Consider the following 25,548-nt stretch of genomic DNA (forward strand, 5'->3'; position numbering starts at 1 on the left):
TTAGCATTTTAAAATCTTCTTAGGGAAGATGCCAATAAAAAGGCAAAATACTATAACAAAAAAAGAATGAACGGCACCAACTGTAAGTGTGCAATTTTTAAGCTCGTTTCAGGCGTAAGGACAGCAGGATATATACATCTATAACTCACAAAGTTTAATCTGATAAACCTCACGTATCACTAGCACAACCTCCCCCCCACCCGCTCCCTAAATGGCCCTATTTGGCTGGGGCGGATCCACGTGTTAGCTTACCAAGGCTCCAGCTCTAGGCAGGACAGCAGCAGCAGGGGGATCACATTTATCCCTTCCCTTTGCAGACGCAATGCAAGCGCTACAAGCACTCTGCCACTAGATGGTGGCATGGGATAGCAAGTAGAGTTTTGAAATAGGCTCTCTCCTGTAGTCACAGTTGAGGAGAATTCTGCACAAATGAAATGCTGCCCATCATACTCAACCCTGAAGATAGCCCATGCCAAGCTTCCTTTAAAGACAGACAGAACATCCACCTCCCTATTCACTACCCTCGCATCTGAACTACGTGAAGTCTTCAGAAAATAAATTTCCTTGGTGGAACTCTACTTTTATGGGGCATTAAATAAAACCAAGTAAAAGCCTTTAGCAGAAGGGAGGATTAAGGGATATTAACACTGCAATGTTTTCAGCAAGTGTTTGGTATCTACTGACCCTCCTGTTTTACCAAGCAAAATACCATTATCAAGACTGCAACAAATCTAGAGAAATTAAAAGGTATCAATTAAGTCAGCAATTGGAACCACTAAAATAAAAGCTGGGCAAACAATTCCCAAGGACTCATTCAGCAAATTGTGCCCAGGTTTCTGGCTCTGAGCTGTCTGTGAGGAGATGATGATGTTCCGGAATTTGTTCACTGTTTCCCTATTGTTTAACAAATCATTTATGGACCGAAAAGACATTAGTTGTGATTGTTTTGGACTGTGTGTGAATGGTTTGCTCTGTGAGTACTCGTGATTTACGCAGTGTGATTGCTCACCTCAGTTACAAGGTTCTGTTTCTGCTCACCCACCAATGACTGAAACTGTATAAAAAGGAGGGAAAATCAGAGCTTTCAGGATGGCTGCCAAACTTTTCTGGTGCAAAAGGCGTTTGGGTTGCTGCTTCAGATGAATGCAAATCCCATTCCTGGGGAACCTGAGTGGTCGTCCATCCCTTTTCATGAAGTGCAGAGATGCTAACCGTGGCTGAATGGTTTTTCAGAACTAGCAGCCAGATGTGTAATATCAGTGTAAAATAAGGACCATTTGTTTTTAAGAAAGTCATAAATAATACAGAGCCCAGGGAGTGCTACAGCTAAATCCCCAGCCTTTTGAAAGCCTGAATGTTAGGAGATGACCTCGCTGTTGCAAGGCCTAACATTTTTGCACAGTCTACAGCTTCACACATTATATATTGTATAAGGATATTTTATGGGATTTTCTTCCATGTTTCAGTAAGTTAAGTCAGCCCTTTAACTACGGTATTAATTTACTGGTTACACACAGTCTGAACCACTTCAGTGCATAGTTCCACATACATTTCAAATCTCAACCATCCTAAAATGCTTACAGAAATAAAGAGATGATGAGAACAAACAAGATCAAAGGGGCTTGGGTCCTATTCCCTAATGAAGATGTTTATTTAAATGAAAGATGCTTTCATTACAGAGTACAATATATGAAGCCCCACTACTAGCCTGCATTTCTGTCACAGAATGAGTGGAGTTGTACTGAAATCATGCTTTACATCCAAGAACTGTTTTTTTTGTTGTTTTTTTTTGCAGAGTGGAGGCAAATTTTAAGAGCTACCAATGCATTCTAACAAGTGCAGCTTCTGCCAAGGTAGCACTTAGCGTACCTTCTTCTTTATGCATGCCATGTGTCCCTTTTGGCAGAATTCCAGGAATTCTAGTCTTTCTGAGAAGGCACACAACTAAATTGGCACTTACTCGGTGCTGCTGCTCCATTCTTTTCCCTTTGCTGCAGAAATTGGAACATCACCGAATTCCAGTCATTGCCCAGTGGCATGGTCTATATAGTTCTGTTAGGCTCTTTAGAAAGTTCACACACTGTCATAAGCACGGCTTCTTTAGGGCTGAGATGTAGGTTGGTTCTCTGATAAAACTAAGACTATTATGGCCCAGATTTTTGGGAGAGCTCATCACCCCGCAGCTCTCATTGTTCTCACATTCCCACTGGCAGCTGCTGAGTCCTAAGCACTTTTCAAATCTGGTCACTATGTTTAGGTGCTTAAATGGGAGCTGAATTCTTTTCAAACTCCAGCCCCAAATACGGGGGCTAAGCACTAACAGAAGGCCTGGTCTACATTTAAATTTTACACTGACCTAGCTACATCATTCAGGAGTGTGAAAAATTCACACTCCTGAGCACTGTAGTTAAGCTGACCTAACTCCTGGTATAAAGGCAGGTAGGCTAAGGCCTTGGCTACACTGGCACTTTACAGCGCTGCAACTTTCGCGCTCAGGGGTGTGAAAAAACACCCCCCTGAGCGCTGCAAGATACAGCGCTGTAAAGCCTCAGTGTAATCAGCGCTGCAAGCTACACCCGTAAGGGATGTGGTTTACGTGCAGTGCTGGGAGAGCTCTCTCCCAGCACTGGTGCTCCGACTACACTCACACTTCGCTTTGAAATTTCAAGTGTAGCCATACCCTAACAGAAGAATTCTTCATTCAACTTTACTGCTGTCGCTCAGAGAGGTGGATTACCTACAGAGATGGAAAAACTCCATCTGTTGCTGTGGGAAGCATCTACACTATGGCACTACAGCAGCACAACTGCTATGCTATAGTGCAGACCTGGCCAAAGTCTGGCCTTACAATAACATTAAGGGTTTGGGTTTAAGCTATCACCACCTGGAAATTCAAAGTTAAGGTCCAAGCAGGAGATTTTCAAAACTTTCATTGAAACCCTATGGGATTTGTGTTCCTAAACTCAGATGGCATTTAAACATCTCACATTCAGTTACTTCAATTAGGAGTTGGCTAGGTACCTACAGCCCAGATCCTCAAAAGTACTTATGTACTTCTGAAATCCCTCCAGGATCCCATCCTGGGCACCAGGTTGAGTTCAGGTGTTGCCGACAGCTCACCCCAGAACAATGAAAGACCTTTTATACCATGGTGCAATAACCAAGTAGAGGCAAAGAATTTTATTCTTATCAACTTCCTTCCCCCCCCCACCCCATCCCAAGAGTTTAAGCTATAACCACTATTTTATTTCCTCATTCCCTCCATGAATTGCTTATGGTATTTGAACAGGTTTCTTCCAATAGTTATTGTGAAATCTGCAGTCCGTGCTACAATTGCTGGTGAAAGTTCTCCATCCAGTTCCATCGAGTTAATATCAAACTGTTCATTAATGTTTCACAGCAATGTCTTTAGTACATACCACTGTATCTGCCATCTGTACTGCACAAAAGGTTAATGGTCTGTGTTAGTATAATTAATAAAAGGAAAGTCTGGAATCTGATATAAATCAGGTCTAACATGACATTTCAATGACAGTTTAAGAAAGTATGTGAGAGAGAGGCAGCTTCATGCTCTAAGGCTTTTAAGAACATAGGCATTGCCACACCAGGACCAGACCTGCGGATTATCTAGCCCAGTAACTTGTCTGATAGCGGGCAGTATGAGATGCTTCAACGAAGGTGCACAAACCCCACAGTAGCCTCACGTGGGATAGTCTGAGTATATCCTCTTAACTCTTAATAATTACAGATTGGCTTAAATCCTGAAGAATGAGGTATATTATCCCTCCTGAAACTCAAGTATCTACTATATCTGTATAGTTACCCCTATGAAAGGTCTAGTACCCAGGAGCGGCGCCAGGGTTTCTGATGCCCTAGGCAGACGGCCATTTTGCCGCCCCCCGCGGCCCCGGTGGACCTACCGCAGTCATGGCGGCGGACGGTCCACTGCTGGAAAGGCTCCAGTGGAGCTGTCACAGTGATGCCGGCGGGCGATCCGTTGGTCTAAAGGCTCCGGTGGACCTGCCGCAGGCATGACTGCGGTAGGTCCGTCGGAGCCTTTAGACCATCGCACCGTCCGCCGAAATGACTGCGGCAGCTCCACCAGAGCCTTTCCAGCAGCGGACCGTCCGCCGGCATGACCGCGGTAGGTCCACTGGGGCCACGTGCCACCCCCCCCCCGGCAAAATAGCGCCCTCCAAAAATTCTGGCATCCTATGCCATTGCCTAGGTCGCCTAAATGGTAGCGCTGGCCCTGCTAGTACCTCATCTCTCTCATTCAGTAACTAAGAGGAAATTGAGTGCTAAAACTAGTCAAGCAACAATGGCTGCATTTCTCTGACACTCTTTGGAACAACTTTGGTCTTGTCTACACTGCAGACCTCTATTTACTACGTTGCTCAGGGGTGTGAAAAATCCACACCCCTGAGCAACAGAGTTATACCAGCCTAACTCCCTGTGTAGAGAGTGCTACATCAGTGGGAGAGCTTCTCCCTGCCAAATAGCTGCTGCTGCCCGCTGGGAGTGGTTTAATTATGCTGATGGGAGAGCGGCTACGAGAGAGAGCTTACGGCGGTGCCAATGCATCGGTACAGCTGTGCCACTGTAACTTGCTAGTGTAGACACATCCTAAGCTGAGGGGAGAGTTCTCCCCCGTCGGCTTCGAGCGGCTTCATTAAAGTGCTGTGGTGGCACAGCTGTGCCAATGCAGCATTATAAGTGTAGACGATTCCAGTGTTGCCAACTCTCGTGGCTGATCAAGAATCTCACAAGAGTTGATATTGTATTGAAAGCCCCAGCTCCTGGCAGTGGGTGATTATGCCAGAATCTCAGCTTTCATTGGGCAGACTTGCAAGGCCTCCACTCAGCGTGATGGCCTTTCTCTGGTTGGATGCAACTCAGTAACTTTTGAACATGGCAGCTGAGCAATTCCAAAAACGTCAGGGAATGTTCTAGGCCAATGTTTTTTCACCTGTGGTCCGTGAACTTCTGGGGTTCTGCAGACTATGTCTAAGATTTCAAGAGGGGCCTGCACTTCCATTTAAGTATTTTAGAAGTCTGCAATTGAAAAAAAGGTTGAAAACCATTATTCTAGACATCACCAGGCAGAACCTTATCAATTGTGGTGACAAATGGAAAAAACAGAGGTGGAGAAATATGGAGCTCATGGCATCTGCTTTACAGCTGACGTGTGTGCTAGCAGGTCTGCGGTTGCCTATAGATCAATGAACCATTAACACCTACTAGCATAACACCACTACCCTCCATTGCAGTGCTACCCTTCATCCCAACACCTCAAATGACTTCTCCTGCAGACAGAAAGAAAAGGAATCAGAATGGTGAGGAGAGGGGAATGAGGGAGCCCACAGACCCTGGGTATGGGAGCATACAGAGCCCCTTGCATGGCTAAAAGCCTAGGAGCAGTTAGGAACAACAGCTGTGGGCCAGAGTCTCACCCATCAGGAGGGAGAGTGAAGGAAGTGTGATTCCTTTTTCCCTCCTACCTCTGTCACCCCAAAGCCTGCTCCATGCTGGGGGGGGGGAGGGGGAAGAGAGAGGACAGCAGTCTGTCCATCCCTTCCCTTCCCGAGGGAAGAAAGAGGCTTTGGAAGAGTAGAAAAAGGAGAGAGAGAGCGCGAGCGAGCCCTGGCACAGGGTGGAGAACAGCAGGAAAACGGGGACACACAGAGCCCCTGGCATGGGGGGTATCAGGGAGTTCCTCAAACAGAGGGGGCAGGAGGGTCACACATAGGGAGCTTTTGGGGGGAATTGAGGGATGCCAGGAGCCTTGGTGTGAGCTAGGCCCACCGAAGCAGCCACATGTGTGACCTCTCCCCCCCCACCCCCAGTATTAGCACAAGTACATTTTTAATGTTCACGTTTACAGAGAAAATCTTGAAATTGTGACTTGAGCGCTCGAAAGGCTCAGAAACTAGAAGGCAAAGAAACTTTCTCAAAAAAAAATTTTTTTTTAAAAACATACTCATGATTTATAATCCCACCTCCTGATTTTTGAGGTCCTGCCTCCTGATTCTAGGCTGTTTGAGGCAGGCAGTACTCAAGCTGATAAGAGACATGTTCTGAGCTCTGACAAACTTTGAGGAGGGTCAGGGACAAAGGCCCCCTGGTGCTCTGGAATGCCCAATTAATGCTCCATTTAACTTGTCTGGTCATTAGACGTGCCTTGACATGCATAACTACAGTGGGTAATTCAATCAGGGTCTGGCCAACTCTCCCACTTTGGAAAGACTTACATAATCACAGGCTGCTGTTTCTGGCTCAGATCCTGCCAGCAGATGTGTTGGTATGGCCCCGTATGCCTGCAATGTGTCACTTGTCCACCCCAGTACATCTGTGTGCCAGATCAGGCCCAATAAGGTCATTGTCTTTCTTATACATCATAGAGATTCATATTTTGGAAAGCTACAGTAAAAATGTCACAAAAACATATTGTCTATAAATACCAAACAAGAGAAGGGATTCCTGTCTATTGGATTTTGTCAGAACAAAAGCGGATTTTAGGGGGAAAACACCAACCTCCCTGGCCCCTAGAATGCCCAAGTCAGTTCTAAGGCAAAGTCTGATTAGAAACAATTACTTTACTTAATACTAAATTACAGTGATAAGTGATAAAGCATCATTCACCCCAAATGGTCTCCGATTCGTTTGTAAACTCAGAGCCTGATGCCGAAGGTTGGAATTTAGGAGCCTAAGAGAGTTAGGCACCTAATTCTTTAAACCCATTAGGCAGTCCCAGCTGTAATCATTACACACTCAAGCAGTCCCATTGACTAGTATGAGGGGACATTTACAGTCTGATCCTGTACAACCCCCATGTAGCTGATTAAGCTAGCTCATGGAAATAGTCCTTTGAGTACCAATGGAATTACTCATGCAAGTAAAGTTACTTGTGTGTATAAAGTTTTGGGAGCCAGGCCCTATAACAAGGGGCTACTTAAAAGCACCACTGAATTTTAAAAAAAAATTAACAGCAAAATTCCACATCACAACAGTTTCATCGCCTGATGCAATGAGAAGACTCCAGTTGTCTTCAGTGGCCATTGGATCAAGCTGTAGGAAAGGAAAGGGGGACGAATTTCAGATCTGGGGGGTTTGCAGACAACTTAAGTAGAAGAGCCAGCTTTCAACTCATGCTCCTGTTCCTGAGCACAGGTTTTCCAGTGAACATATAATAATTACACAGCAGCTACTTGAATTTGGTGTTTAGTCTGTTGTGCCATTTACTACCTACTACACTGAAGCAAACCAAAATTCTCACCACTGGTAAAACTAATGCAGGGAGGAGGAAGCCGGGGAGGGAAGAGAGAGGGTAAGAAATCAGTCTAGTGATCTCTTCCCCAACTCAATTGTATTTTTATGACAATCAATCAGAGGCAGCTATCCCAGCTCTAAGATGGTCATTTTGGATGAAATATGGTCAGTGTACATAAAAGTGACCACTTCTTTTGGGTGCCCAACACAAGACACCAAAGACTTTTTTTTTTTTAAATAAATAAGGTGCCGAGTACCAGCAGAGCCCATTTATTTTAACTAGAGCTATCTGATCTCCACATTTCTGCAAATCAGGCCCCCGTGGTGGTTTAAATTGGGCTTCTAAAAATGGAGATCCTCCCTGCCCCGCCCCAACAAAAAAAAAAAATCTACGCTCACTTTGAAAGTGTAGCCCGAAAAGCTCCGGCTAACCAATAGCTAGTTACGCACTCAGTGGCATGAGCAATGCTCCCTTTGCTGTTTTTCTTTATTGTTAATCTCAGTCCATTATGGTTTTTATGCACACAGGAATGCTGATTGATTGCATTCACTCTGAAGGGTATAAATACAGAATTACAGGGAGAGGATGTGTCCACGCCAAAGCTTTCTTCAAAAGGGCATGAGAGAAACATCAGCCACTTCCAGAAGAGACAGAGAGCTTTGAAGAGGCTCAGCATTGTCACGTTTTGGACAATCCTTTTGAAGAAACACAAAAGAAGGGCTGCGGTGAAGGTAAGGTAAAGAAAAATAAAGTGGTGCTCTGCACAAGCTGAGGGCAATATTAAATGTTTGTGGGTATATATATATATATATATATATATATATATATATATATATATATATATATATAGCGCTGGTATTTGCAAAAGAAACCATTTACACTTAAAACCTTTAATTAAATAAAAGTAGGGAAAAGATTGTGAAGAACAGAATAGTTCAAAAGGATTTAAATAACTATTCCAATATTTTTCAATTTGAGCAAATGGAATTTTACAACAATATCCAAAGAGAGCTGGAATAAACAAAGCATTGTGCTTTGATATTTGAATAAAACATTTGATCTGAAAACTATATTTTTACTGTAGGTCAGAGTGGCAAAGGTGAGCTTTATTGTAGTGGCTCCCAAGTACTGTGGAACACTCAGGTCACACTGAGACTTGACCTGCAACCTTGGTCACAGAAGTCAGTCCCTACTCACAAAAAGTCACATTGAGATTCCTCTGGTTACTGGTTTGCTGGATCAGGCCATGGCTCTTTCAAGAAGGGGTAAGGCTACAGCAGAAAAGAATGATGTCTGCACAAACAAATGCATCTCAGGAGTACTCTATAGAAAGGAATGACACACACAGGCATGTGTTATTCCCCACCCCCATCCCCGTTCAGACTAGTCATTTTCTCCATTGAGGCTATCCCAGGTATTTGTAACCATCTGATTATGTAAATATATTCTGAGTTTCCCACTCTACAGTAATTACTATCCTTGCAAGGCAAGGAGGGGAAATTTAAGCCCCAAGCAGTTGCTGGTAGCTCTCTATACCTATTCTTGCCCTTTGAAAACAACAGATTGGTATTCAATGTATTTGTAATAAACTAAGGCAGTGTTTCCTCAGCCAGTGGGTCACAACCCCCAGGTGGGTTACAAAAAGATAATCAGGGTGACCACAAGGTACTGAAAGTTCTATAACAATCCAAAGGCTTTTCCAATCCGGGGAAATTGATCAGAGTAGTTATCCTTAGAGGGAGCTATTCTGGAATAATTACTCTGCTCACGAAGCAAAGTAATTATTCTGGAATAAAAGCATTTGTATTGCAGATCAGAGTGTCCACAAAAGGGAGTTATTTCAGAATAGTTAAATTATACTGGAATAGCTAGGACAGTCCATTTCACCCATGTAGAAAAGGCCCAAAGTAAAGAATCTCATTCCTCACACTCCTTTATCCTTCAAGGTCAAATGTTCTCTGTCAAGCTCTCAGAATATACAAAAATAATATAAGCAAAGTAAAAGAAAATGTAAGGGAGTTGTGAATATTTTTGATTGAAGGGTTGCCAATCTGATAATGTTGAGAAATACTGAACTAAGGAATACATTCTCTCTTGCTCTTGAGGAAATAGACAAAGCACATTCAAGGCCCAGCTTTCACATGCTGTATTTTCCCCACAAAACACTGTTGCTGTATTTAATAAATTGTATGTAAAAAATTAGGATAAAAATCACACCCAGTCTTCATAGATGTGTAGCGTGTTGACATAAGGTGGAAACAGCAGGAGTCAGCTAGAAAAGCCAGACTGATGTGGCTAATTCAGGAAAGCACTTAAGAACATGCCTAAATCCATCCTTAGTCAGGAAAGTCTCTCTGACATGCTTAAGTGCTTTCCTGAATAGGGGCCAGTATGACTTATCACTCAGCATTTCACCTGTACAGGGAAGCTCAGATTAATTCTGACTGTGGTTAGTGGTGTGGGGAAGTCAACATTTGAAACCCTCTTAAACCAAAGAAATCTCATGGCAACCGAGTTTAAAACTGTATCGTAGATGGAGTGGTAGACAAGAGGTCCTGAATTAAGACAGGTAGTCTTTACTCATCCCCCTTTTCCCCCAGTTCTACATAATTATATTGAGATAATTGCAATGGTTAGGGCTGAAGGGCAAATTCAATCAGTGCTGTTTCATTCATTTACATGTCAGGGGACTGACTATGAGGATGCAGAAGGAGCCTTTGATTCACAAATCACAAAACTAGTATCTCTCGATAGCAGATGTTGCCTGTTTTGAAAAGATCATTTACAGCCGTAGTGATAAACTAGGGCCATCTGGTTGGAATTCTGTCCTCCCTGAATTACAATGTAAAAAAGTTCTGAAGAACAAACTCCTGAGTTTCAGATTCAGGCTAGATTCTACTCTGAGCTCCATCTGGGGTAAATCTGGACTAACTCCACTGACATCTGTGGAGCTACTCCAGATTTATTCCAGTGTAAACAAGAGCAGAATGAGGTTCGCTGCTTAGCCTGTCGGGTGAGTAAGGGTTCGGTTACAGGGGGAATATTATCACATAGCCCCATTAAATGTGCACAACATCTCCCCTTTGCTGTACATCAAGATACAGCAATTGAGACAGGAGCTAGAGGATTCTCCTATTGGAGACATTTTACTACATGGGTGAATATCTCCTTGCCCATCTACTTAATGATGATGGATTTGACCATGTTAAGTCTATCAGTATGGTGTTGCTCACACAAATTCTGGCATTTCCACTCTGGATTTTTTTCTTAGCCACAGTGTATTGGGTATTTCCGAATTGCATTTTAATTTTTTGTGCTCACATTTTCTCTCTCCCCACACAAAGTCGAGGAAAGACACTTTACGATTCAAGATGGTTTTGGAAACTACACAGCGAGGCCTGATCCTACCAAGTGTTGCCTCTAAAGTGCTGAGGTTCGTTTCCCACCAGCATACGTACGTCTATGTAGGACATACGTCAGCAGGAGAGGAGCGTGACCAGCACCTCACAGACTCAGGAGTTGGCCATGGGTGACACTATGGTTGGTTCCTCTGGTCTTTGATTTTAAGGCTGAGCATCATCTTAATAAGTTAATAGCAAAGGGGAGGTGCTGTGTTAGTGAAACGCCTGGTAAGTGTGTTTTACAGGTCCTCCCCCTCCCCCCTGCAGTGTTGATCCACAAAGGATCTGAGTCTGATGCAGCCCCAGACAAAATTTGGGGTCTGTAGCTCAAGCTGCAGCAATTTGTGCTTTTAGGCCTGGTGGTCTCATGCCCATTTTATTTGCCAAAATGGTGGCCACCTCATTAACATCCATTTTGCCACCCTTATTGTCAGTGCATAGTATCTTACTCCATCAGTGATCACATCAGGGATGAAAGTAAAACTGAGCTCTTACCGATACGGGCCCAGCTCTGGAAGGGGCAGGGCCTCAGGCAGAAGAGGCGGAGCTGGGGTCAGCATCCCCCAGCCAGCTCTCCCACCCAACTGCACTGCCTGTCCTGCACTGCCCGGGGCTCCAGGGGAGATTTAGAGGGCCTGGAGCTCCGACCGCTGCTGCCACAATAGCAGCAGCCCTGGGCCCTTTTAAACCATGGCCCCAGGGCAGCTACTTATTTTGCCCCAGTAATCTGGAGCCTTTCCTCATCCTCTCTTTCTGGTTTATTTTTATGACAGTAGTGGTGCCCCAGATAGGCAAGGTTTTGTAAATAAAGATAGGAAGACGGTCCCTGCGCCAAAGAACTTGCAAACTGAAGAAATCTACAAGCAGAGGAAGTGTAGGGCAAAGGATGAAACCTACAAAGCAGTCAAGATGATGGCTGGCACATGGCATGAGAGCTCCATGTCATAGCATATATAATGAAAACTTCTTTACTCATATCCTTCCTGTATACATAGAATGGACCAGATGCACCACATCCCTCTTTAGGCACTATTCAATAATACATACAACAACTGTATGTCTGCAACCCTGATCAGGACCCCATTGTGCTAGGGATTGTGTGTATGTGTACACACACCCACCCACCCACACCCTCCCTGCCCTCCGAACCCAAAGACAATCTAACCAGACAAAGAAAAAGGGTAAGAGGGCAAAGAGAGGGGAAGTGATTCACCCACGGTCACACAGCAGGTCAGTGGCAGATCCAGGAAGAGAACTAGATCTGCCAACTCCCAGTCCAATGCTCTATCCACTAGTCCAAACTGTGCCGTTCACTTTGTGCCACTCTAGTGAGAGAGAGACAGAAGCCATCTGGATCTCCTCCTTAGTCGGAATAGAGGCAACATAACAAACCTAAGCACCTCTCTTCCTGCAGCCCCTAGCACAGCAAGCTTGTTGTGGGCAGTGTGGAGAGGAGCAGACTGGGGCATCTGTGCTCTGGCTATCCCCGTCTGGCAGACTGTCCCTTGGGATCCTTTGCTAACTGGCATAAATGACTGCAGCCAAGAGGCTCTTCTAAAACTTCAGATGGCTCCAGGATCAAGGAACCTTAACTAGCTCCCTTGTGTTTCTCCCTCACCCCCACCTGAAGCTAGCAACTGAGAATCAAGACGAATATATTGCTAGTATTTTCACAGACTCCATGCAATGCACATACAGCTGCTCTCTTCCTGTGGCTCCAGGAGATGTACATAACAATACATTTACATTCTACTCTCTGAAAATGTAAAACATTATAACTGATCACCACCACATTCTCACAGCAAAGAAGATTTGCTGCCGAAGCCGTTTTGCTGCCAATACCATTGTCCTGCCTCGCTGATTCCATTCTGTCTTTCCGGTAATACAAGGCATTTATCAAATTAGGATTCTCAGGAAATGCAAGGGATCCAGCAGTCTATATTTAGCAACAACAAACAAAAGAACAGCACCATCAGCTGACTGGAAGCTGTTAGCCTGATGCACAGTCCAGTTTTAGACAGCTTAATCTTCCGTCTTGGAAACAAGGAGAGAAAGGTGCTGAAAACTGAAGATTAGAAATACACCCAGCTATAAGAGAGAGAGAAAAAAATAACCAGGTAAGGAATTGAAATAGATCCTTTGTCTCTAGTGCTGCTTAAATGAGATCACAGCCATTCGAGCTTGTGAACCTTCAGGGATCTCGAGAACAGGGGAGCCCACATATCTGTAGGTTTAGTAGGTATTGCTATTCTCATCCAGCACCTAGCCAGGGGACTAGGAGGGCCACAGGGCCTAGCCCTGACACATGGCCTCTGCGTGGCTTTCTAGCACCGTAGTGCTAATGTGATCTCAGCTGGATTCTGTCTGAGTTCAGCCAGGTCAGACGTATCTGTGTGAGTTTGCAGGAGAGGGGAAGCCCCTAAAAATAGTATAGTGGCTGTATTGGCTTGGGCCAGCCCCGAGTATCCCGCATGATTCCCTGGGTACGTACATGGGTGGCTAGCCCAAGTCGCTGCCCATGCCACCCCACCCAGCTATTTTTAGGAGGGAGCTGGAGCAGAGCTAGTGCGTTTATCTACTTGAGCTGGGAAGTGCTGTGTAGACCTCCCACAAGTCTGAAATCAACCCACTGCCATTTGAAAGTGTCATTGGAAATACATCATCGGATTGTTGTTTGCTCTGAGAGAAGGGGAGAACTGGCCATGTGAGCAAGAAAGGAAGTTAATGGGAGTTGCAGGTACCCAGCCCCTTTGAACATCAGGCCATTTCTCTAGGTGCCCAAGTACGCACTGGGATATTTAACTCTAAAACACCCACATTTGGACAGCTGGGCCCGGATCCTGCTATCACGGACATTGATGGCAACACACCAATGGGAGCAAAAATCAGGACCTAATTTTCTTACTTAGAGGCTTTAAAGAGGAAGAGTAGATGGAAAAGAAGGGAAGTAAAAAGCAAACCTAACACCTGGTTTAACCAGAGAGGACTTATTTTAAATTCAACAATTTCTGGTTTCAGTTTACTTTTCTGGTTGTATCTAAGGGCAGGTCTACACTACTGCTTAAGTCAATCTAACTTACATCACTCAGGGGTGTGAAGAAGACAGGCCCCGAGCAACGCAAGTTACAGAGACCTAAGCACTGTCCACACCTGTGCTATGTCAGCAGGAGACGCTCTCTCGACAGCATAGAGCGTCTTCACCAGATGCGCTACAGCCGTGCCTATGTAGCACTTCTAGAGGAGACCTGCTCTAAGATAAAAACCAGGAACAGAGCAGAGCAGGAGGGAGAGTACACAGCAATTTCTACACGGTGTGCTGAGGATGAGCAGATTACAGCAAGTTGACCACGTGTAAAATGCAAACAGAGATTCAACAAAGCCCGGATTTATTTCCGGCAATAGAGAAAATGATACATGCATATAAATACCTAATTATGCACATAAGCATACAGTGGAGTTTGTACCATTCTGACTCTGAGTATTCTCATACAAGTCTGGTGAAGGGAGCCTGGGAACTTAAATTCGTAACTCTGCTAGACACTGAAAACCATGGACTCAGAGACACTGATTTTATGGCTCATTACAACAATTTGTAATACACCTCATCGCCTGCTAACCTTTAACTACCCACTTCATTTTAAGTGGGCTCCAACAGCATGTGTGAGCCCCTTAGGCTGAACAAGCTGTTCCAAATTGTATTTAGCTAAGACATTCTGGTTACTTCCCCACAGGGCCACCCGGCAGGGGGCGGGGGGCGTGCAAGTGGGGCAATTTGCCCCAGGCCCACACGAGAGTTTTCAGGGGCTCCCCATGAGAGTTCTCGGTGGGTCCTTCAGTGCTGCCGAACACACCCAGAGTGAGTGAAGGTGAAAGACTCGCTGCCGAAGACCTGGAGCTTCTTCCGCTCCGGGTGTTCGGCGGCGGGGGTCCTTCCGCTCCGGGTGTTCGGCGGCGGGGGTCCTTCCGCTCCGGGTGTTCGGCGGCGGGGGTCCTTCCGCTCCGGGTGTTCGGCGGCGGGTAATTCATTTGCTCCGGGACCCACCGCCGAAGTGCCCTGAAAACCCAGAGTGGAAGGACCCCCGCCGCCAAAGACCCCAGGCGCTCCGAATCCTCTGGGCGGCCCTGCTTCCTCAGATCCGAAGAAGAGCTCTATGAAGCGTGAAAGCTTGTACCTTCCACCAACAGAAGTTGGTCCAATAAAAGACATCATCTCACTCACCTTGTCCCTCATCTATCCTGGGGAAAAAACACAGAGTTACAACAACACTGCAAACAATTTAGGAGATAGTCAAGAACTGGATAAAGGGCATAACATGACCATTTCTGCCAGAAAATACTTTAAACCAATAAACAAACTGGAAACAGGACTCTGAGAACTGAAACAATCCTTAAGATTTTATGCTAGTTGATAAACAATTCCGACCGACATGGGTGGAGCAGTGATGGCCCTACATTTTATTCCCCTTGCATCTGCATAAGCAGAGCAGAATTACATTTATTCATTCAACCACCGGAACGGATGAATGTGAGGACATTTTTGCACCATCAGGTACCTTATTTCTGAGCCTTATGGAAAAGCTCAAACAATGTCCATTGAATATCAGATATTTCCCCCATTAACTAGGGCCCAATCCCACACTTTTATCAGGGAAGCCACCCAGTTATGCTGCGCTATACCCAACAGGGGAGTGAGTAAGGACAGCAGGCAGGAGCTCCCATTAGGCCTCTGCTGATAATCTTGCTCCTCCAAAACTGACTGTACTAGAATGATATTTTGCAAACCTGTGGATTGTTAAGGTGTTTTTCCCTTGCATTGTTTTAGAAAGAAACAAAGTTACTGTCAGGATTTCAGTTGCGTAAGCTTCTTTATTGAATTGTTTTTCCTTGACCAGGTCTGAATAATCAACCATGTGGCATATTTTGTTCATTACCCCTTTCTGAAACCCTTGAAATAAAGATTTAGTAACAGCATTGCTCTAAAGCTCCCTTACTTCTTGACTACAGCAGAGGCGGGGGAGAGAGAGGGAGAGAGGTCATATGAAATCTACAGAAATGCCAGAGTTCCTGTAACAAAGCTGATCATTTTAATATACTAATTACATGGTGTATATTCTTTGCAGCAATGGCACCCCGCATACGACTGACTATATCAAAACCTCTCCCAACCATCTGTGAAACCCAGGAGGAAATTTTAGAAGATGTAACCAGCAATGCAGAAGGCTTTGGGAGCTTCTCTATCAACTCAGATTCTTGTTCCAGTGACGACTACCTTCAATCTATCTGCCATTTAGCAAGACCCACCTTCCCAGTGCTTCCTGAAAACAACTGCGTGTTCCAAGACAAGAAGGTATTAGAAACACTCCAAAGAGTGTCCTGGTTCCCAAAGCTGGCAGTGGCACAGCGCGTCATTCCAAAGTGCAAGCTGACCAACATCTTCTCAGACATGATGTCTTTAGAAAAAGTTAGTTTAGTACTTGACAATGCAAAGCTACACCCCTGTACCAGGGCTGACCCACTGGAACAGTTGTACACACAAGCGGAGAAGACACGATGCTACAGGGGTTCTGTTTATGGTGAAAGCTCTGGCACTGATGACATACAGCGTAGCCATTTCAGCCCTTGTGATACCAGGAGGGGGGATGAAATTCATCCATCCACCTCTCAAGAAAAAACAGAGAAACAAGATCTAGCTGGGGTCTTCAGTTTTCCAAGGCTTCCCTCTCCAAGACCAATAGAGAGAGAAAGTAGCTGCTCAGAGCAGAAGTGTCTGAAAAGCAATAAGATAACGGCTGTTTCTGAAAACGATCAAACTCAGAAAGAAAATTGCACCATATTCATTGATGGTAAATGGATATGGCCACACCCACCAAGACAGAAACTGCAGGGAAACAAGGTTTTGAGCTGCCCTCCACGAAGACAATGTGTTGTGTTCAAAACAGCAGGTGCCACTGAAAAAGAAGAGCTGAAATCTTCTAGCTATAACCAAACTGTAAAGGGAGATGTTCTTAATAAGCAACATTACCCACAATGCTTTCATGTAGATAAAAAAGCCATGACCCACAGCTGGATGTCTGAGTGCAAGTGTGCCTGGAAAGGGGCAAAGGTTAATGCTTGCCTACTTCCTGCCATCGCAGAAATATGAAAAAGTGATGCTGAGCAGCTGCATCTTTTGCAAGAAATTGTGGTCACTGCTATCTTAAATTTCTCCCTGCTACCTGCTTGCATTGTGCAGAGAGAAGGGGTGCAGTATACGTTTACAATGAAGCAGATACATGTGTGACCCATTACACCTCTCACCTATGTGCAAACAGGCAATACATCTACTAACGTGGCCATGCTTTAAAAGAGGAGAGCTCTAAAGACCAAACTATTGATTCAGGTCTCAGATATGCATGCATTTGTAACAGCTTCTCTCCTCAGCTCAGCAACTCCTTTTGCACATGCCTGCCTGTGCTCTGAGAACAGCTGTAATAATGTGTGTCTCTACATCAGAGATGGAGGTATCAGTCAGGTACACTAAAAAGGGGAAACGGCTGTTTAGAAGTGGGATGTGTAATCTGTAGGAGCATCAAGCCAATGGTGGTTTACAGCACATGCCAAAATTGGCACATGTCACAACCCTGGATGTATTCACTCTGCAAGGAAACTCCTGCAGGATGCTTAGACTATATGTGCGTTCTGACACAAGTGCAGGTTCTGAGAGAGGATGATCAGCCTCACTGCTAACATCTCATTTGACAGCTGGCGGGTTAAACATTTCAACATGTAAATGCCCTAAAAGCGATGTGGTCTCATTGATAAACTCAATCCATTAGCATGCGAGGTGGGAAATACAAAAACCTCCTTGGGCAGAACTCTCCTTGTGCGTACAATTAATCTCACTAGAAGCATGTTTGATTTATGCTGTCAAGGGAGGAGAATCAGACACTCCATGTGCAGAAGCCTGTCCAGTAACATGCCGGTGCTTGTCTTGTGTTGCTATTCTTGTAGTTTAGTGAAAACTGTCTGCTTTTTCACTGCTATTAGGGACTCAAGTGAATTTCCAGCAGCCCAGGTACTGACATTCTCTTCAGAATTATGCTCTTCTCTGCCTGTGCATACTAAGTTTTTGATTATGCTTATCCACTGATACTTAAAAGCTATCACACACACACACACACACACACACACACACACACACACACACACACACACACACACTCCCACTGTTTAAGATGTAGAGAACAAATAGATTGCAAACAGATTCTGCAACCTGACTGCACTCTAGAATGCATAGTGTTGTACAGAGGCAGCATAGTCTAGTGATTAAAGCAGACGATTGAAAATCAGAGAATCCTGTTTGAGGTTCAACTCTGCTAGCGTAGCAGTGGTAGCATGGGCTGACCATTCTGCATACAAATCCTCCCAGACCCTGCCCTAGGTAACTACTCAGGGTTGCTAGCCCCTGCCCATGCTACTGAGTGTATATCACTATTTTTAGCATGCTAGCTTGATAAGAGCTAGTGTGAGTATGTCTCATGGAGCTGGGTGTGTAATTCACTGCTCAACGGGTAAATGTAGCCTCAGTGTGTTGCCTTGGGCAAGTTAATTTCTGTGCCTGTCTCCTCACCTATACTGTGGGGCTAATAATATTGACTTACTTTTGTGTGAAGTGCTGTGAGAGCCAAGAAGGAAAAGCTCTTTGTATGTGGCCTGTGTCTCTCCAGGTACACTGAACCCTATGGTATATACAAAGTGATCCGTCTTTTGTTAGCATTACATCTGCAATGATACCAGTGAGAGAGACAGAGTAAGTCATGAATCTGGATTTCCCCTCAGACAGAGAACAAACCAGGAGGCCACCACTAAAATTATCCATGTTGGAGACATGAAAGAGGCATATGAAAAATGACTGACCCCGTGAGTGTGCAATGCATGTGCATTTTAACCATGAAAGTGGTCAGGGATGTCTATGGTTCAGTCTACATTTTAAAAACAAAATGTTGAGGCAGTTTAAAATAAACTCCTTTCTATTTTAATCCTCCTTTAATTACAGTTATTTCTTGTGGTGAAATTTAGATTTATTAGTTACTTTGTGCAGATGAGCGTCTAAATGGATATAAGGGGACGCAAATGACTGCTTGAGAGGATTGCAGGAATACTTGGCGACTTAGAGGTAAGAAAACCTCCACAAACAACCAACTCAATTATAGCTCCACCATTTAAAGGCTTGTGAACAGACTTAAAACACACATTTCATTACATTACTTACAGAAAGATGCACTTCTCACTCCATAACCAGTGGAAAAATGTAGAGGGAAATGTCTGCAAAATATTACTAGTAGTGAATCAGTTTTCAGACAGAAGAACAAGTTGAAAAACCTGTGTGTGCTGCTGAAACTTAAAAGAGAAATGTTTATGATTACAGAGGTGTAATCTTGAAAGATGGTCTGAGGCCATTTCTGAAAAACCCTGGTTAGATTAAAGCAAGGACACAGTTTCTCATCAGCACCTACTGGGTAGTAGTAAGTTTGAAGCTGTTGATTCCTCACCTTTCTGACCCATATAGACCCTGATTTCTTTTTTGCATTCCACTACAGCATGATAAGCTGTTGAGCGGAGAAGCTTTTCATTTAATTTTCTTAATGTTATGACTTGGCCATATGGAAGATCCCTGATGACCCAGGGCAGAGAGGTTTTAGAGGAGTAACGGATATCATCTCTAGCTTTTACAACTCACAGAACAATGGTGAATAACTGGAAGGCTGCCTGCCTGCCTCTTTTCCTCTTTGTGCTTTGCTCCCTTCTGCATGTGTTAACTGTTCTCTTGAGGCACCATCTGGAGTGAAAGGATGCTGTGTCTCCCTCTTCCCCTCATAATTACCCTCCAAGTAAATATTTATGAGGCTGCAATGCCTAGCAAATCTGTGCCTATTGTATGTACCACCAATAGACAGAAATGTGTTTATGCTTGTGAGAGGGTAAGCAAATAAAAATGTCCAATGAGATTATTGCAGTACCTGTTCTTTTCAGTGCAGCTGTTACCTGTATGACATTTAGGCCACACGACCATTTGTATGTGCAGACTGACTCCACGGCAAGCACATCCACTTTCAGATGGCTGAGAGCACCTTGACAGCCATGTTGTGCACTGTCCTGCCAAGCAGGAGGCTCCAGTGAGGCCCAGTAAAACTGAGACTCTTGAAATAATTTGACTGCAGGGGTTGAGGCTTTAAGAAACAAAACATCATGAACCTCACAATAAGTTGCCAAAGCTGCTACCTGCTCACAGAAGGCAGGAGTGGAGTAGGGCAGCAGAGGCAACACTGAAAGGGGGCAAGGGAGGGGAGTTGCAGCAGAAGTAGGGGGAACTGCAATACTGAAGGTAACGGGGAGGGGCAGAAGAGGAGAGAACTTAGGTGAGGACTCACAAAACCAGAGCCTATCGGGAGGCGGAAACGGGGGGTGGGTGGAGCAGACATGACGGAAAGTGTGAAATGGAAAGACGCTGAAGCAGCGTTCACCAAAAAAGAAAGCGAGAGTGGAGGGATTTTATTTTTATTGGCTTCAGCCAACCTCAAAAAACTTCCCCTCTTCAGCTTTAGAGAAATTGTTTTTACAAAGCAAAGCACTTTGCCTTCTTTATCACCCCCATGTCTGTGTTAAACCTGCACGCCTTGCTGCGGCTGTGGGATTACCGGGAGGGTAATTAACCATCGGAACAACTTACCTAGGGACCTGGGGAAGGATTCTCCATCATTTGCAGTCTCTAAATCAAGACTGGATGGCCTTCGCAGAGATGTGCTCTGGCTCAGAGAGCAGTGAGTGGCTTAATGCCAGAATTAGGAGGGGAGATTCTCCGGTCTGTGTCATCTAGGTGGTCAGGCTACATGTTCCTAACAATCCCTGCTGGCTTTAAAATCTAAGAAGCTATTAATGAAACCCAATTTATGGATAACAGGGTCAAAATCCTGATATGAAGGTTTTGGCTTTGGTGATTTCCTAGTTCAGCAGATGCATCAAACTTCTTGTCCTTTCCAGCAACCCAGAACGCCTCACAATCACTATACAACCCCAGTAGCTACGCTCTGGTGTTGTTTGATCTATGACCGCTAAAAACCTGGGCAGAGCCTTCCATTTTGCTTTGTGCTGTGAGTTAGATTTGCTGCAAAACAAACCTTTTACCAAAAATACAGAAAAAGTATTTATGAACAGTCTTGTGACTAGACACAGCAGAATGATGTTGCTGGTAGCTGTGGAACAGTTGCTAGAGCAGAGATGGGCAAACTATGGCCTGTGGGCCAGATCTGGCCCACCAGCTGTTTTAAGCCAGTCTTCGAGCTCCTGCTGGGGAGCAGGGTTTGGGGCTTGCCCCGCTCCAGCCGGGGAGCAGGGTGGGGGCTGCAACTTACAAGGTTATATTACGTTTACATAAAAATAATTTGATTGTCAGAGACAAGTTCTCCCTGTTTTAACACCAAACACCACCACGGCATTTGCTACTTGTTTATTCATTTGTGCAACTTTTTATTTGCCAGCATGTTTGCAGAAAGCAAACCAGCTGTATAAGTACCAGCACAAATGCAGACTCCCAGGAGTAGGCGCCCCGGAAGGACTGTCATGGCCAGTATGAAAAGCTCTCTCTCTCTTTTTTATTCATAGAAAAGATTAGTCAAGCAACTGCTAATAGGGAACAAATCAGCAACAATCCCAACCTGTTTGTGGATGGTTCAAACAGAATAAAGGAATACCAATCGATAAAGTTTAGGTCAGCCAATAAGATTAGAATAAAATCAAAACCATGTGACTTGGGTAAATAATCCCATAGTGTGTCTAGCAAACCTCAAAGAGCAAATACCCACTTTCTGAGACTCTGAAAGCTGCCAACGGGATTTGGATGCCACTTTCCATTAAAAATGCATCAAATCTCTTAGACAGCTCTGACACTCCGACACAGTGACCAGCCTGCCAGCAATCCATAGATTAACACTTCTTTACACAAACCACTCAAGTTACAAATAAGAACACACTCAAACAGAAAGAATCAAACCTTGCTCACTCAAAATTTGCAAACGGGGGGGAAAAGCCCCTTCTGAACTCTCAGTTATCCCCCTCCCCCAGTAATGCACTCAGCTCTAATGGAAGCAGCAAAGAATCCTGTGGCACCTTATAGACTAACAGACGTTTTGGAGCATGAGCTTTCGTGGGTGAATAACCACTTCTTCAGATGCATGTGGTGGAAATTTCCAGGGGCAGGTATATATATGCTAGCAAGCAAGCTAGAGATAACGAGGTCAGTTCAATCAGGGAGGATGAGGCCCTGTTCTAGCAGTTGAGGTGTGAAAACCAAGAGAGGAGAAACTGGTTCTGTAGTTGGCAAGCCATTTACAGTCTTTGTTCAATCCTGAGCTGATGGTGTGTCACACAGAAAGAATGCGATGACTGAGAACCAGCATCAAGGGTAGAATAAAAACCTATCATCAGAGTTTTCAAATGGCAAAATTACTAATCATTTAAAAAGAGAGGAGAAGTTGATGGACCCACATGATCAGAGTTGTTTTGTGAAGAAAAAAACCCCCCAGGAAGTCTTACCCCAGTCAGAACATAGCAAGAGGCCATTTGCACCACGGGAGGTTCATTTCTGTGCTCAGACAGACATTGATCAGAGGATGACCATGTGACACTGGCTCAGCTGTTAAGTACCAATAGGCCATTCAGGGTAGGTCTGGAGTATAATCAGTATATAGCACAAGAGACTAATGATGGGACAGTAGAACCTCAGAGAGATACAAACACCAGAGTTATGAACTGACTAGTCAACCACACCCCTCATTTGGAGCCAGAAGTACACAAGCAGGCAGCAGCAGAGACCAAACCCCAATCCCCCACCAAACACAATACGGTACTGTGTTAAACTATTTAAAAACAAACAAACAAAACAGCGTTTTTCTTCTCCATAGTAAAGTGCAAAGTTTTACTACAGACTACATAAAAAGCAGTAGCAAAGTCAGTACAAACTAAAATTTCATAGAGATAATGACCTGTTTATACTGCTCCATGTGTTATAAGTACAATATATATATTCTAATTGATTTTATAAATATATGGTAAAAATGAGAAAGTCAGCCATTTTTCAGTGATAGCTTGTGACACTTTTGTATATTTATGCCTGAGTTTGTAAGCCAGTAGTTTAAGTGAGGAGAAATTTGAGGGCTCGCAAGACAAATCAGACTCCTGAAAGGGGTACAGTAGTCTGGAAAGGTTAAGAGCCACGGCTTTAAGGGAAATCTAGCTGTTCACATTCATTTTAAATCAACAACACGAAGCTTCCAGTCTAAAGGAATTGGAGCCTGGGCTGTGAATAGAGCCATATTCCTTTTGGATTTGGGGGCTGGCTCATAACAAATCTGCATCATTGTACATGGGTATTTGTACCTTTAACATCCCTTCCCTCCTGCAGAATGGAGCTCTTTGGAATCATTCTGCTTTGGTTGCCCAGGTTTACTCATTGTGAGCCCAAACCATGATGGTTTGGACCCAAAGTCTCCTGTCTTTTCTGCCCTGAAATTGGAGGTGCCCTGATAAATGAACTCCGCAAGTTTTCAGACCCAACAAGCCAGAAGTAAGTTGATGGTTGTCACAAGTCTTCGTGGCTGCTCCGCTCCCTCATCTCTCACCCCTGAAACTTCAGGTCAGTGCACTCCCAACTCTTTCAGACACCTAGTCCACAACTTGGCTGTGTTCTAGCCCTGCAACACCACTTCAAGTGATGGGAACAGCCAGATTCGTCCCAGCCAAGAATTCTGTTACTGCAAAGGGGATACCATAGTAGTATAGGGCTGGCCTACCAAGCCCCAGGGCAGCGCATGCAGACACAGGCCCCAGGGTCATAGGTGCTGGAAGTAGGGGTGCTGTGCACTCCCTGGCTTGAAGTGGTTTCCATTATATACCGGGTTTGCAGTTTGGTTCAATAGCTCCCAGCACCCCCACTAGAAAAATTGTTCCAGGGCCTCTGCCCAGGGTTTGATGGGGTGTGTTTGAGATGAGGGTATGGCTAAAACTCTCCATGCTCCAGCTACTCTGACCTGCACAGGAGCCCATAGGTGACTGGGAAGATCACTGCCCAGTAGATTAAGGGGAACTGCTTATGATGCGATGGAATAGTAAGGCTTAAAGGAGTCTCTTAGATCAGAAATTAGAGCGGAAGGACGCTGGATGGATGGTACCTAAAGATGAATTAGCTGCGAGCAGAAAAACTGAATAAACAAAAACTCTTCAAATCCAGATAGCAGTATAAAATGTTGTGAAGTAAACACAGTTTTAAAAAGAGCAGCAAGACTTGCATCCGGGTAGTTAATGTATGGCATAGGAGCAAGAGATAAGAACAGAGTGATATTTAGTGAAGATCAAAGGAGCTATTGGTTAATTTCCAATTGATCATTCATTTAAAAAATTGAAGAGAAAGCTCTTCTGGGAGAACTTTGAGAAGAAGAACCTGTGGAACTGTGCCTAGTTGCTGCCCCGATAGCTTCTGGAGAACATATTTTTGATAAACTATTAGCGATGTATGATAAGCGGTGTTAAAAAAAGGTGAACTAATTAAGACAGGAAAAGATGTGTTAATGACTAGGCAGGATTTATTTGTCTTTAGTGTATGAAACCCTCAAGCGTGCGATTAACTAAAGGCCTTGTACCAGTAACTGCGTGGGAAACGGAGATCCAAGGAAAAGTGTCATGATAACAGAAATGGGCAGCCTGCGCATCCTGTTGTGAAATATAGACATTGCTGGGTACGTGATGCCTATACACTCCATATTATCAGTAGCAGCAGTATTCTGGTGGGCCAGCATTTTTACCAGGTTTCCAACCCCAGACCATGAAGTTTGGCTTCCTCCATTCAGGTATGTGACAGTGCAGGAGGTTAATGGCTAGGATGCAAATGCACATAAAACACCCCTGGCAATGATGCCTTCCCCAGAATTGATCCCTTCCAGAGGCAATACTTCTAAGACACTGGCACGGAACAGTATCTCGGGAGGTGAAGATAGGGTTTGGTTCGGTTTTTTGGAGGACTGTCCAGTTAAAACTTAGGGTCTGATCCAAAGCCCTTTGAAATCACTGGCTCATAGTGGGTATAGCATTAGAAACGTTGGTTTGTATTTGTGTTTGGCAAGGCAAATCAGACTGTGGGCTCCTTTATTTATTTTTATTAGTATTTCGTCAACCATTTCCTGCATTTGGTGTCTAAACGAAGCTTCAGGAGCTGGTGGAAAGCCCATCAACCTGCAACAAGAGCCACAGGAAATGTCACAAAAATGGGGGTGTTAACCACAGCTGTCTGCTTGTGCGAGCCAAATGATTTACAAAAAACACTTACAAGCACTCCCCTGTCTAGTAGTAAGTCTACATTGTGCAAAGGCCATCAGTACTGTTAAGTAAAACTGATAACAGCATTGAGACACACCAACATCTCCTTGAATGGATTACAGTTAATTTTAATAATTTTCCCCCTTGTCACAAGCACATAGAAGACAGCTTAGAGCCCACATTAAGTGTTAATTAATATCTGCATTGCAATTATGCTGACGGGCCAATGAGATTGTGCAATGTGCTGTACAAACACATAGAAAATGAAAGTCCCTGTCTCAAAGAGCTTACAATCCATGAGTTCTTGAATTAGATAGGCAGGGCGCTTTAGATCAGGACTGATTTGAACAAGGAGCACAAGGAAATTTGTCCAGTACTTGACCACCACTATCAACAGTTCTGTGTCTCTGACCACAGATCTCAAAGCACTTGATCCAAAGAGAACTTCCCTTTGTAAAGGTCCATCATTTTCTATCTCTGTGTACAGTGCTTACCACAGTGGGACTTTGGCCTGTATTAATATTGTATCAG

General features: G+C 44.4%; 1 protein-coding gene across 1 annotated transcript; it reads left to right on the top strand.

The window, feature by feature from the left end:
* The first annotated feature begins 12,705 nt into the window (after positions 1–12,705).
* On the top strand, positions 12,706–17,829 carry LOC115656420. The gene is made up of 2 exons (XM_030573125.1): positions 12,706–12,788; positions 15,792–17,829. Exon 2 carries the CDS (start codon positions 15,794–15,796, stop codon positions 16,811–16,813), a length of 1,020 nt encoding a protein of 339 aa, XP_030428985.1. The 5' UTR covers positions 12,706–12,788; positions 15,792–15,793; the 3' UTR covers positions 16,814–17,829.
* The last annotated feature ends 7,719 nt before the right edge of the window (positions 17,830–25,548 follow it).

The sequence above is a fragment of the Gopherus evgoodei genome, chromosome 8 (assembly GCF_007399415.2).
Source record: "Gopherus evgoodei ecotype Sinaloan lineage chromosome 8, rGopEvg1_v1.p, whole genome shotgun sequence".
Lineage (NCBI taxonomy): Eukaryota > Metazoa > Chordata > Testudines > Testudinidae > Gopherus > Gopherus evgoodei.

Coding starts and splice junctions, on each gene's coding strand:
- LOC115656420 (XM_030573125.1), top strand. CDS start 15,794: ATGGCACCCCGCATACGACTGACTATATCAAAACCTCTCCCAACCATC.